At 46.0% G+C, this 14,513-nt stretch overlaps 1 protein-coding gene across 1 annotated transcript in view; it reads right to left on the reverse strand.

Moving 5' to 3' along the window:
* foxo6b (forkhead box O6 b) overlaps positions 1–13,793 on the reverse strand; it is a 27,292-nt gene extending 13,499 nt beyond the window's left edge. The window contains exon 1 of the mRNA XM_071517175.1: positions 13,213–13,793. Coding sequence (XP_071373276.1) covers positions 13,213–13,707 — 495 coding nt within the window. The 5' untranslated portion in view covers positions 13,708–13,793. The remainder of the gene's footprint in view (positions 1–13,212) is intronic.
* Between the last annotated feature and the right edge of the window lie 720 nt (positions 13,794–14,513).

Here is a 14,513-nt window from a genome sequence, read left to right on the forward strand (position 1 = left end):
AGAATGGAGGAGAGAGTAAGGGAGAAAAGGGGAGAGAGAGAGAGAGAGAGAGAGAGAGAGAGAGTGAGGGGCAGTGACTGGGTGAGTTGGGCAGCGCGTCTTAATATCCATCTTGAGAGCATTACACACACGGCACTGCACTTTACTTCCAGTCACGCAATCACCCCACCGCAAAGACCCCAGCACCCAACCCCCCCCCCCCCTTTTCTCCCCTCTGTCACTCTCCCTCCCTCCATCCGTCTTACCCCTTTCCACGCTGCATCTCTTATTGACCCTCTATGTCCCTCCCCATATCTCTCAAGCCCATGCCCTCACTTTAGCTTTTTATTTCTCCCCAGCTCCAGATTTATCCATCCTACGTCTTTCCATTTCAGTCCATCGCATCCATTTTCACCCACTCTACATCCCACAGCCTCACTATCTTCTCCTTGCACTAAACATCATTGCTACTTGACCTACTCTTAACCACAGCAAGGTGAAACAACTGTTGTACATCTAACGCATATGAGATATAGGCTCTTTGCACTTTGTCCCAGAGTCGCACTCCATTTTCACTCCATTCCAGGACGCCCCGCTACATCCCCTGACATATTGCAGTTGTTCGTGCCAGACCTTCACTCCTTCACCCATCAACTTATTCATTTGTACATCCACCCATCCATCTCTCTATCCATCCATCTGACACTTTTTGTCAGTATGCTTCATGTCCGCAGTCACACTGTTTGCTATTCCACTCCTCCATCCACCTCTCCCTCCATCCTTCACTTCAGTCACTCGCTCGTTCACTCTCTTTTCTGCTAGTCAGACCAATCCCTCTGATCTCCCTCTATCCCTCAGGGTCTTTGACCTGTGCTGAGATGCCCTATGCTGAATATCAGAATCAACATGGCTGACATTTAACAATCATAATGGTAAACACCGGCCTGCATCCCTGTACAAAGCTAGCCGTGTTAGCATAAGTGCTAATTCTCCCCTGTGCAGTGGCTTGCTTGCTCGGTGGCTTCCCGGGTTGAATAATTTCTCAGGATCCATCTGTTTGCTTTATCGTTGTGGCATTTAACACAAACAGATTATTCTGCACTACATTTGTCCCGATGAAACATTTGTGAGAGAGCTTGGCACCTGCTGTTAGTGTAGCTTAGCACAGATATAGCCCCACTGATGACTATAGTACAGCGGCTATTGTGAGGTTAAGTGATACAATCTGGCCAGACGCCAGCTCTGCTTGGAAAGAGATTGAAGGTTTTGGATGGCATGGTGTCAGAAATGAGACTGGCATTTGAACATCTGCACTCGAAACACGTGCCTGGCCAGGTGCAATAGACACCAGCCTGATAGGTACAAGGCAAGAGGGCCACTGAAGCCTATTTGCCTTTCGGAGATGTTCGAAAAATGCCACACAGGGTCCATTGGACTTTATATTGGGACTTAAAATTTGAATCACATCATGAGGAGGAGATTCGGCAATTCCAGTGTAATTGCCCATCTTTATGGTCATACAGGATATAATTCTCCCACCCCCCTCAATCCCTGTCGCTGTTCTACATCCCCATCCATCTTCTCCTCCCGCAGCTTCCACTCTCTTGTTAAAGGCAGGTAGCGTCGCAGCCTGTGCTCACTCTGCCCTCTACCATACCCTTTATCACTAGCATGGTGCATGCACACACACACACACACACACACATACACACACCAACGTCTTGACAATCATGCACATTTATCTCTTTATCTCTCTCTGTCACACACACACACACACACACACACACACACACACACACAACCTCCCTTGCATGGATAGGCCTTCACACACGACCTCTTCCTAATCACCATTCCAGACAGACACACACACACACAGCCCCAGAAACATACAGACACACACATACACACACATATACACACACACAGAGCCTTGACCCTAGCGGCATCCCCACAGCTCTCTACTTGCAGCTCCTCACCACTCATCTAGATCTCTCCCCGGCCAGTCTTTGGGCATGGATCACTTGTAAGGATTTGAGAAAAGACTTAGCTAAGCTGATTGCTAAGGGGGGGGAAACAAATTACCGTTGCACAACTGCGTAAAACCTTCTTGGGTCATGGTCTGCCTTATGTAATAGATTGGGTGTTTGTGTGTGTTTCTGTGAGTGTGTGTGTGTGTGTGTGTGTTCCCGAAATACCACTCCCCCCGCAGCCCCTACCCCACCCCATTTACCCATTTTGCACTAATTGAGGGATCTTTTTTCGGAAGCTGTTATTGCGCGCATTTAATTATTTATTTTGACGGGAAGCAATCTGGTGGCTAGTGAAGAGACTGTGGATGTGTGTGTGTGTGTGTGTGTGTGTGTGTGTGTGTGTGTGTGATAGAAAGAGAGAGGGAAGGAGAGGCAGAGCAAGACTAGGTCAGTGTAGCTTTTGGGTAAATGTGTGTGAGAGGGCAGAACTACTGTCAGCTACTGTACTGTGTGTCTGTGGGGCTTTGCGTATATGAACAGTATATAAGAAATTTACTGTGTGTGTGTGTGTGTGTGTTGTTTGTGTGTGTGTTGCATCTCAGAGTGTATGGCTCTCTGAGTGCAGTGGGAGTGCACTAATGGACGCACACTTGAGCTGAAGTGCGCAGAGTGTAGCTGAAGTGCAGCCAAGTCTGGCTTCCAGTCCTGCTTGGAAGCCTTAATCTACTCTGTACTATTCTAGCTCTCTTACCCTCTCTCTCCATTCGCCTCACTCTACCTCTACTTGCTTTTCTATCACCGCCTCTCTATCAATTTAATATTTTCTCACTCTGTCATTGACTCTGCCCCCTCCCCCCCTCCCTCCCTCCCTCCCTCCCCATTGTCTCTCTATTAAATCTATTTTTCCTAGATCTTCTGAGAATGAAGACGCGGATCAGTACTGTTGCCAGCTGTGGACTTTCCTTTTTTCTTTGTCCCCCTGCTGTGCGATGGAGAGAATGAAATAAGGGAGGATGACACGCGACCACCAGTAGTCTTGACCTTTATCAAGCTCTCAGTGCCTGCGGCAGGGTGAATGAGACATTAACAAAATGACTGAGCATTATTAACCCCTACACACACACACTGTCTGGGTCTGCTGCCTTTCTCCTTGGCCGACACAATTATGACAGTTACAGAAAAGTTAAAGCCAAGTGATCAAACGGGGATTTACACTTATGCATTTGGTCTCACGTCACATTAGATGAAAGAAAAGAGTGGGAAGACCGGCCTGCCGGCGTAGATTGTTTAACTTTGATTGATCCATTGTCATGTTGCAGCTTCCCAGCCCTTCTGCAGATGCCAGGTCCTGTTGAGAATCGATGCTTCATCCAAAACCAACCACTGAAGTTCTCTAGATGATGCATCAGCCTCTGAGAAAAAGCTGGACCTGTGAGGGCCAGATGTTAACCCTGACAACTGCAGTCCCTGCCAAGCTGCACTTCCAATGACAGATTCTCTCTCATCTCTCTCACTCTCTTTTTGCCTGTGTGCACGTGTGTGTGCCTGGTGCATGTGCATGTGTGGCCATCAGTCTACTCCAGTCAATCAATGAGCAGAGACAATTCCCCGAGTGACATTTACGGAGAAGAAAGGGAGCCATTTATCACTTTAGTTTTGGGATAATAAAAGAATGACTGAATGAGCCAGTGAGAGAAAGACAGAGAGAGTGAAAGAGAGAAAAAAAAGATGAAAAGGGGATTTCAATAGCACATGAAAGGAGCAGGAGAAATGAGCGAGGGAAGAGGGAAATGAGTGATAAAAAGGCTACTTTGTGGGGAGGACTGAGAGTGTGAAATAGAACAAGTGAGGAGAGAAGAGAAGGCAGTGAGTGAGTGACAGTGAAAAAGAGAGAGAGAGAGCACGAGAAAGAAGGATAAAAAAAAAAGCCTGGGGTACAGAAAGAAAAAAGACAGAGAGACAGAAGAGAGGGGATAGAAAAAGGGCTCTCGGCGCAGAGAGAAAACGAGGGAGAGAGGGGGGGGGGGGGGGAGACAGGAATGAAATTTTTTTTTTTAAAAAGCCAAGAGAAAAGGGGAGAGACAGTGGGAGACAGAGAGGCAGACGTGCTGGGTTCATTCAGGGCTATGTGCCGACTCGGAGTTCAGACCTCACACGGTCAGCATACTAAACACTGGGCCCAGTGTGCTGACCCAGATTCATGCCACTGACATACAAATCCAATTGGGGAGGGAAGGATTTCACCCCCCCGACACACACACCATACCTCCATACCTCCCCCCCCCCTCCAACCCCAAAGGCCCAGCTGGTCTCGCAGTCACCTCATAACCCTACAACCTCGCCCCAACCCTGTAACCTCCCCACACATATGCTGGCTCCCACACAGATTTGCTCACACATGGCTTGTCTTACACATACAAATGTACACACCCAGGGCGGAGGCAAGGCGCTATACCCTGCGCACGCAGCGTTTCGAGTGATTTCATCCAAGGTCAGCTTCCTCTCTTCAGCTCAGGTGGGTTGACATTACAACTCGGCGGGGGGGGGGGGTGCCGTGCCGATTCCTGACCAGCCGCTACCCGAGGTGACCTCCACGGCGCCATCCATCAGCCACGGGCGCTCGGTTCAGGCGGAGCATATCCACCAGCCATTAGCATAACAAGCATCTTTCTCGAACATAACTCTCACTCCTCCCTCTCCCTTTTCTGTCCACCTGCTCCGATCAGTCAACGTTAACTATATTTCCCCCGCGTGAGGTGGCTCCCTCCATCACCTTCCGGGACCGTCGAGCTGAGGGGAGCTCAGGTAAACTGATAGACGGCCCTTACACGCCCTCCTTTTCCCCTCCCTCAATCCTTTCGCTCCTGACAGGGGCTTGATGGACAGGCGGAGAGGAGCGAGAGACCCGGCACGTGGCTGCCAGAAATGGTCCGGAGATGGAGCATCGTGAAATACACCGTTTAGCCTGGCATACATCATCTCTTTCTCAGGGACACACAAAGCAATATGTGCACACCACACACACACACACACACACACACACGCAAACACACATTTATACACGTGCACATGCACACAGCCATCAATCCCCTGCATACAGGAAGAGATATCCGACGAAGAGAAAAATTGAATTAGGAAATATGGGCACCATGATTTGTGGGAAGGGAGTTTTTGTGGCCGGGAGAGAAATACGGCTTTGAGGGCACTTCATCTTAGCATGAGCAAAGAGGAAGAAGCGTCTGTGTTGTTTATCTAAAACCCCCGTCTTGTAACAATGGCTTGGTTTGAAATATTCATATACATGTATGACAAGATCAGGCCCATTATGTTGCTCTCTCGGTGGGGCTTCAATGAATGGACTGAATGGAAACCCATCAGTCAGTGTAAATTATGAAGACAATATACATTACATAAGCCTATAGATGGGCATAAAGAGGAGTATTATTGTAGTGCTGATATCAATCATGGCAACACACATTCTATAGTGTCATCTCTATGATAATATGCTATAGGCTATTCCAAGGATAAACCCGCCATTATCATATATCCCAAAGCATGTAGCCAAAGGAAAATGCATTAGCCTATGTATAGTGTAGATCATAAGAAATTATATGACCCTTATGTTTTAGATGGATCGTTAAGTATACAAATGGTACTGATATAGCAGTCATAATGAAATTTAAATCATAGTATGTGTTCATACAATCTACCATATCATATCATAGTATATTGTATATCACGTCTTTGTGTTGGCCTATACAAAAGAACAACAACACATTCCATAGCAAAGCTCAAACAGTGTATGGCCTGCATCGAATCAGAAATACTGTATATGAGGCGTATCTTTAAGTACAAATAAAAATAGCATGCTCATAGTATGCCACGGCTGTTAAGGTATACGCTAATATGGAGTAGGCTAGCCTGGGGCCGTCTTGTTGTGGTAGGGGTGAGTACTGGAGACGGAGCAGAACAGAGTAGAGCAGAGGAGGCCCTGTAGTGGCAGAGAAAGAGAGAGAGTCGACCCAGCGTGACTACCGCCTGCCTGAGTGGAGCAGCCTGCCTGCAATTAAGGTGGAATCAGGGAGAAATCTGCGCTGCCTTGATAATGAGCCTCGTCTGAATTATTAACGAGAGCTGTTCCCCCGGGACCCGGGCTCCCACTGAGCCCATCAACCCCCCCAACACACACACACACACACACACACACACATACACTCATACAGGGAGAAGGGAGAGAAATACACATACCATACTCAGAAACACTCATGTACACACACGCACGCACGCACACACACACACACACACACACATACAACCACAATCACATTTTATACACACAGACACAGACAAGCAACAAGCATGGCGCTACATATGCAGACAGAAAATTCTAGCACCACAAAGGCTCACTCACACACACATTTTATTCACACACTGAAGTGAATGTACCAAACCATTTACAACATTTGTAATATGCACAACATTTCTCTGGGACAAAATAACTTCATCCTCCGCTATTAAAAATAGACAGGCTTTTCTCTGTATTAGAATAGGCTACTTCAGCATGGCACTTGACTGAATTTGCCAATGCCAAATATCTCACTTAGAGAACCCGCTTGATAGTTGAATCATGTCCATTCAAACTATTCTACTGATCAAGTATGTACAACGATGGCCAATTGCTTAACCACAACATACATTATGAAAACATAAAAAGTTATACTGAGAAATTGCATTCTGAGATATTAGACATTTATAGGATGACGAGTCATTTAGTCATTAGTCATTTTGTACAGCTGTTCTGATAAAAATGTGAAATCCCGTACATTGAGAAACACATTCTGGGAATAATATTACTGTTAACATGAACTCACATGTGAGCCGTACCTCTGTTGTGATTTCATACCCTAAAAATAAAGCCTAATGGTGAGAGAATATAAGTACTGAATACATAGACCTTTTAGTTGGACAAAAATACTTAAGTCACAGGGAAAAACCACGTCCTGTTTTTATTGGTGTCCATAGAACATCACTGGAGGGTAACTAGCTGGAACTCAGTGACTCCAACTCCCGTTTTATATTGGAATGTGGTTATTGTGAATGCCTATATGTATAGACTCCCACAAAAAAAGACCTCTCTCTGTTCTCTCTCCTTTCCCCTCCCCCATTTCGTAACCCTTTTTCCTGGAAATAAAAAGAGATGTGTTCAGATGATCCAGCACTGGTGTAACACTGAAAGCCGTCCCACCTCCCATCACATCCCCATGACACCAAACTTATAAAGCCTCAGAGAAACACACCAAGTTCTGTCCCTGCAGCTGTAAAGGGTTTTGCCAAAAATCCGCGGACACTTACCAAACGGAGCCACACCTCCCAAATGAGCCAATCCCCAAAAGTCAGACAGGTTTCCAAACAAATCAGACAGCATAACAGCACCATAGAAAGTCACTTCCGCCCTCAGTAGGCCCCCTCCTCTTCCAAAAATGGCTCACCCCACCCAAGAACAGAGTGTTCCTCCATGGGTGGTTCGGGGAGGCACAAGTGTGTGTTTGAGCCAGAGGGAATAGTGGAAACCATCACCCTAAATAGTGCAATGGGAAAAGAATAAGAATTCCACTATATGCTTCTACATTTTAGGACAAACTGAGCTGAGAAGAGCATTTAATATTCTGAAAAAATGTCACCAAACGGCTGTAAAAGGCAGAGCCATGGGTAATAGGCTTGGTAAGAAATGCTTCAACAGCTGAAGTACAGTTAAGCTGAGAAGAACATCCAAATTAGTTCAACCCTGTCGAATTGGGAACTTGACGTTCTCATCCCCTCGTATTCTGCTCCAAAAGACCCAGCAGCCGAGAGGAGTCGAGCCGGGGAAAATCCAGCATTGTTATCCTATTATCTCTGAGATAATGTGAGATATGAGATTTCTTTTAGATAAGGGGAGGCATGCTGCTTAAGGCAGTCTAGATCACTGGCAGGAGACTGCTAAAGCTCAAAATCCTGACGCCATAGCTCCCTTGAGAAAGACTCCTCACCTCAATTGGCCCTCGCGCCAAAAACCACTGAGACAGAAAGAATGTGTAGAATGTCTAATGTATAGGCAGAGAGAGACAGAAAGAGAAAGAGGGAGAGATAAAAGAGAAGATAACGCAGTTGTCTGTGAGATGGAGTGATAAGAGAGAGCGAAGTAATATCAAAGGCAAAATTATATTGTTTTTCATATTACTGTCTCCTGATCGCTGTCTCCCATATTTGAATGCGTGCCCATGCTTTGGTAATTTGCATGTACATTAATCATTTTCAGTGAGAAATGAACTGCCACGGCTGCCTGAAGGCTGCTGGGGAAAGGCGGTGAGAACAGGCTTCTTGGCATCAGATACCCGGCTCAACCTGAATATACTGCCTGAACCCAACCTGGCTCTGGCTGCAGGAGCCAAGGGGAGATGTAAGGTGCTCATAATCCTACACCATAAATCTGTCCGGCGTGCATCATATGCTCTCATTTTGGGAGTGTGTGTATTTGTGTGCATGTGTGTCTGTCTCACTCTCAAATTACTCTGCTCCCCTGAGCCAAGAGAGAGGATAAAATATGAATCAGCTGAAGTCTAGGATAGTTTCCAGTCTCTCCAGACTCCCCACCCATCATCAAGCGACACAGGCACGCACACACACGCACGTAAACACACACACACACAACCGCACAACAGACACATGCACGCATTCCTACACACTCTGAAAGTTTCAAGTCTCTCCACTCCATGCTAAGCTTCTGTCAAACACACTCTCTGCTGCACATTTGACATTCATATCCCTCATATTTGCCAAGTGTCTCTCTACTGCAGCTGCTGGAGCCCGTGCACAGTGACGGGATTACGAGAGTCTGTCTGTCTCTTTACCTATAAATCAATTAGATAAAGTGATATGATCCAACCCTGTTCTAAATTCTACTGCCTGTGGAGACAGGGGGTTATGTTCTTTTACAGAAGATAAGACTATAAACCTACACCTACTGAAACATCTTTCTTTCTCCCCTCTTCATTCTCTCACTTACACTTTGTCTCTCCTCACTGTCTCACTCGCCTACTTTTGCTTTGCCCTTAAGTCACTCTCCCTTCTCTTCCGTCTCTGTCTTGGCTTCCTTTCTATTTTTCTGAGCTCCATCTTTCTGATTTGGCTGATTTCTGTCAAGAGGGGAGCCTCCTGACCCTTTGCCCTGCTGGCCCTGCACAGACTGCTACCTAAGGACACGTTATAAATAACAGCCTAGTCACTTTGGATTAGAGCGTCTGAGTGACTGCCTGGCACCCACGCCGACCTGCCGCGCAATCCCCTGGCATCTGACTGCCCCAAGCCCCGGCAGAGGCCCTGCACAACAAACACACACAGGCAGAAATACACACACACATACACAGAAACAGTGCTGTACATGCAGGCAGACAGAAACGCACAAATTCCAACCAGACTGCACTGTACTTGCAATCGTATGCACAGAAATCTAACAATATCCTAGACACACAGAAACTTCAAAACATGCAACACACACACACACACACACACACGCACACACACATATACAGATAAATATACAAAACACACAAAAGGCATCACAACCACCCTCCGTCAGCCACTGATGAATCTCTAAATTATTTATGTATGCAACCCATAACTACCCATGCTGACAGTCACATAATATAGCAACCCCTGGCCCATAACAAAGGCATTATCCAACCTCCTTGAAGTAAATGAAGTTCTGAGCGCCTACAGGGCAATCCCCACACCAAGGCCCCTTTAAACCCCACCATTAGAAGCATTAGGGAGTCAAGAGCTAGACTGCGCACCATTCTCTGCAGTGACATGCTGTCAGACCAATCAGTGGGCCCAAACACACACGCCTATAGAAGTAGACAGCCCCTCCCCCTGCACTAGCCCCCACAAAGACACACACACACCACTACCCACCCTGATGCTTTGTTGCAATTGACATGTGCTTCTCCCACGCACGCAGGCCTGCACTATCTCTCTCAAACACACTAATATGCATGCACATGCACCCTTGGATGCTTGCACTCAAATATAATTGCCTATACATCATACAAACACACACACACTCACACAGGGTTTTGTAATTAATTACTTAGATTCCAGATCCTGCACATTTCATATTTATATCGGCTAGTTTGTAGAAGATTGGAAAATAAAAGCCAGCAAAGTTACCACTAATCTGCACTATATAACTACAGTAACTAGTACCCCCGGTGGAAAGAGTCAAAGGGTTCACAAGCACATGATTCCATGTAGCTTCCCTCCAGTAAGGAGGTGATTAAGAAGCCATGACCTCAGAATACTGCAGCCTTCCTAGAAGTCAGAAGCCATCAGGTATTTATAGGAGCTTATTGGTTCTGTCTAGGCGTACTGGCTGTCTAGCACCCATCGTCAAGCCAGAATCGCATCCTTGCCAGTAGGAGTGCTGGCGGCTTAATATACTATACACTATCTGCTTTTAGAGATTACTATCCTAGAACCATCGCATACAGGCCAGGTTTGATAAACCGTCTCTAGCTGGTCCTTTGCTTTTAGTTGTCCACCCCCCCACTCCCCCCCTCCTACGCAAACTGCCAAGCCATACCATTTCATTTCATTTCATTTCATCAGCAGCTTACCAACAATTTTGCGTCTTTTATCTTTTTTTTTTTTCCTTCCCTTCCACGACAGAAAAAAAAGCAGACTGTTTTACATCAAATGCATTGCTGGTGCATGATATTAATGATTGAGATGAAAATGTAGCGGGTGATGCAAGCAATCTTTTCCAACTCACGAATAATAGCGCTGTTATCAAATATAATTGCCTGATATGATTGTACAATTACATGTATGAGAGTGCATCTGTTTTGCACACAAGTGGGGAGGGAAATAACATGATTTTTGGTGGAATGACTTATGGCTTAGTGACTGAATGTGTGGCTTGTGTGGATAGTTCATGATGACTGGTCGAACACTACTGACCTTGTCCAACTTGCCTTACAAGCTGACAGTGCCTCAGGCTCCCCGTACATACAATCCTGCTATTAATCTCTCCTAAAACAGATAATTTTCAAAGGCTTATTGTTGCACCCCTTTTATTTAATGGCTATCTTAATGAAATCATTTGCAAGTAAATTCCTTGTAATGAAGTGCAAAAACGGTAATGCCACAGCGTGTGGAAAGAAAAATTTATGGCCCCTCTATCATACTCTTGATGAAAATATTTGAATAAACCTTCTACAGGGCTTCATTAACTATTCAAATTCTTGCTAATTTAAATGGAACTATTATTTAACCAGGCAAGTTCACTATAAGGCGAGCTGAACACATTCTTACTTATTGCACCAGCCTAGGTGAGTAGTTGCATCAGGAGGAAGAGTTATACACGGTGTACCTATGCTGTTGAGTGAACCTATTTCCATTTTCTGTATAGGTGGTTCCTGATTGTGAGTTGAACATCTGACTTCTAAGTGTATGTTTACATTACAGTTCTGTCTCTGACTGAAATCAGGTCAGCCTTGTTACTGACATTAGCTGCCTGCTTTAAACGACTTACCTAATCCCCCGTCATTACCTGGAAAGGGCCCCGTGTCTCGCCTGTGGCCTGAAATAGCCCGGACCTCAGACTTCCACTGTCAAACCCCCTAATTTGCAGTTTCGTAAATAGCAGACTGGGACATTGGTGCTGAAGATAAAGTGTGGCTGAACAGTTAGCTGTAGGTGTTGGTGCAACTACAGGGATAACAAAACTAAGTCTACCTGCAGACACACCTTAGCAGAGTTCAGTTTAATGGGGCGGGCTTAAGGCATCAGTCAGGTGCTTGTGATTAAGGCTGGGGCCAAAAGGGGTTCCCAACTCTAACCCGTGACAGGGTTTGCCTTACGCAACTGTGACACAACAGGTTTTGGCAAAACCCAGATTCCACAGATGTAAATACGAATGTATTTTGTGGGACAGACTGCAAGCTCTCATATCACACAGTAAGGACACATGCCATTACTGTGGTCTTTGATTATGAAGAACATGTTATTGGATGAAGTGAACGACACGCCTAGATAGGCCTGCTGCCATTTGAGTGGATGAGTGGTAATCATGTGACATTGCCGACTCAGGTTCACATTAGAGATGCTTCAATATTTCTTCCTGTAAATATTTAATGGGATAAAATGAGCAATAAGCATTTGAGTGCTGGCAAATGTGAAAAGTCGCCTCCATTTTTGGAATCCACCCTGTTTAGTGGTCTTGCTTTGGTAAAAACCAGAGATCCTGCAACCCCAGATGTGATGTAATATGTTATCCAGGAATTGCCAGTGAAAAAAGAGCACAATTTCAGAGACTGACCAGCATCCACAAAGGCCTATCACAGCCTCTACCTCTCTGGCTTCTGAGACAGTGCCAGAGAAGTGACAGGCTTTTCAGGTGTAAACTCTGTCTGGTGTTCAAGGTCTCATCTTGGATAGGGGCAAGATCAAGACAAGCACTGCTGCCTTGCTGATTTCCCTGCCCCTTTTCACTGTCCTGAGATGGTCATAATGAATTGGAACAAGACGAGGAGAGGAGAGGCTGATAACATGGGCAGACGTCCAGGAGGTTACTCCAGGCTCACAGCCAGACAGGCAGTGGTGGTGGAGTGTGGTCAGTTGAGAACCCCCTTCTGAATATTTACATTGTGGACAGCTGACCTGTGACCAGCTACAAGTATCCCTGTGGTGATTCTTGCATTTGTTTGGAAGAGATAAGTACAAGACAATATGTAATGCCTATTTGCATGAAAATACACAGAACACCTTTTTCTATTTATCTACCACATGTATTCAAAGCAGACATGGAGAGAAACCATTACAACCATTGTGTCGCCATGTGTTCTCCTGGTCTTGGCATTTCATGCACTACTACAGCGGCTGTTGCCCATCATAAGCTATAGCTCTACTCTGCAGCTGGGATGAGCAAAGCCTTGTCACACACACAGCGAGTGCCACTACTCCAGTCTATTACATTCTGCCACCAATGATCTATTAGAATGACTGACGGCAGTAATGAACTAAGACAAGATAACGCATGGCACCATTCATTCGTAACCAACACGGAATCCCACGGTGACATGCGTATGGCATGAAGGGTGAAAGAAGCCTAATGGCTTAGTGAATGGAAATGATCCTCAATATTATCACTAGACACTTTGTGTGATTAATTTGTCAAATTCCCTTCATACTGGCTCGTGTGTTTTTCACAACTCGTATTCCTTACCTTCCATCCAGCTGAGCTATTACTGTCGCCCTTATCCTTGAAATAGGGCACATAACGGACCATCCAGTCGTATATCTGTGACAGCGTGAGTCTCTTTTCGGGGGTGCTCTCAATGGCGCGGGTGATGAGATCCGCGTAGGACTGGTTGCCCCACGCGTTCCGCCGTGAGGATTTGGCTTTGCGCAACTGTCCGGTCACATCGAGCGCCGCGCCAGCCAGGCATGGGTGCGTCGCGCCTGTGGGTGCCGGGGCGCCGGCTGGATGCTTCAGTTCTCCCGGCGTTCCACCCACCAGCCCCGCTCTGCAAGCCGGGATGTCCTCCGGTTCCACCTTGATGTTGGCCAGTGGAAGACCCCCACTGACCTCATGTCCACCGGGGAAATCCTCCGGGCAAGGCATTGGCCAGGTACATGAGCGAGGCCGGCTTTGCGGCTCGAAATCCGAATCAATATCAACCTGATGAGCCTCTAATTCGTCGTCCTCCATCATCAACATTTACCCTTCAGTTGATATGGAATAAATCGATTGAAGAGAGAGGGGGAAAATACCTCCACGATTCCCGTAGTGTTCAATACCACTTCACGCTGAAATCCGCCTCGTAACGGGGATATTAAGCATACAGTCTGATTCAATAAGTAACAATTCAACGGAGAAGCTGCTTATGGAGATGGTTCATGTTGAATGCAAGCAAAATCACAGCTTCGCGTGTAAAGATAAGAGAAGTAATAAAAGTAATAATAATATTTCGTCCATTTTACCTGGAGTAAAATGTCCGATGATGATTCAAATGCTGATTATTTGATAGTCTACATCACCTCAAGACAGTCAACCCCAAATGCATTTCAGAGTCAGTCATAGGGGCTTTTCAATCCGGTTGCAGCAACAGATGATATTTCAGATAAGGAGCATATTTGCAAGCAGTCGTCGATAAATTCCTCCAGAAGACAGCAGGGAGAATGGGAAAGGGAAAAATCACCAGGGCTGTGTAGACAGCATCCACAGAGGCGATAATGCGTGATTACCGTGAATTATTAAATCTTCCAGTCTACACGGATTAAGCTGGCAGTGGCACATTCAAGTCCATTCAGGCTGAACAGCACCCAACTGTCTGCAATTATAATGAAGAGGCGTGCGCATGTGACGAATCGATAAAATCCCAGTCCGAAAAATAAGAAAAAAAAATAGTCCAGCAATTAAATCTCTTATCCACTTTTCACGTTGATAAAATTGGCTTTTATCACACCTCCTCCTGCTCCCCTATCCCCCCTGCCTTTTCTCACTCTCAGATCCCACACATGTTC

The sequence above is a fragment of the Centroberyx affinis genome, unplaced genomic scaffold (genome assembly GCF_046629955.1).
Source record: "Centroberyx affinis isolate AG114_WGS23_722 - 3 ecotype Tasmania unplaced genomic scaffold, CSIRO-AGI_Caff_v1 ptg000469l_1, whole genome shotgun sequence".
Taxonomy (NCBI): domain Eukaryota; kingdom Metazoa; phylum Chordata; class Actinopteri; order Beryciformes; family Berycidae; genus Centroberyx; species Centroberyx affinis.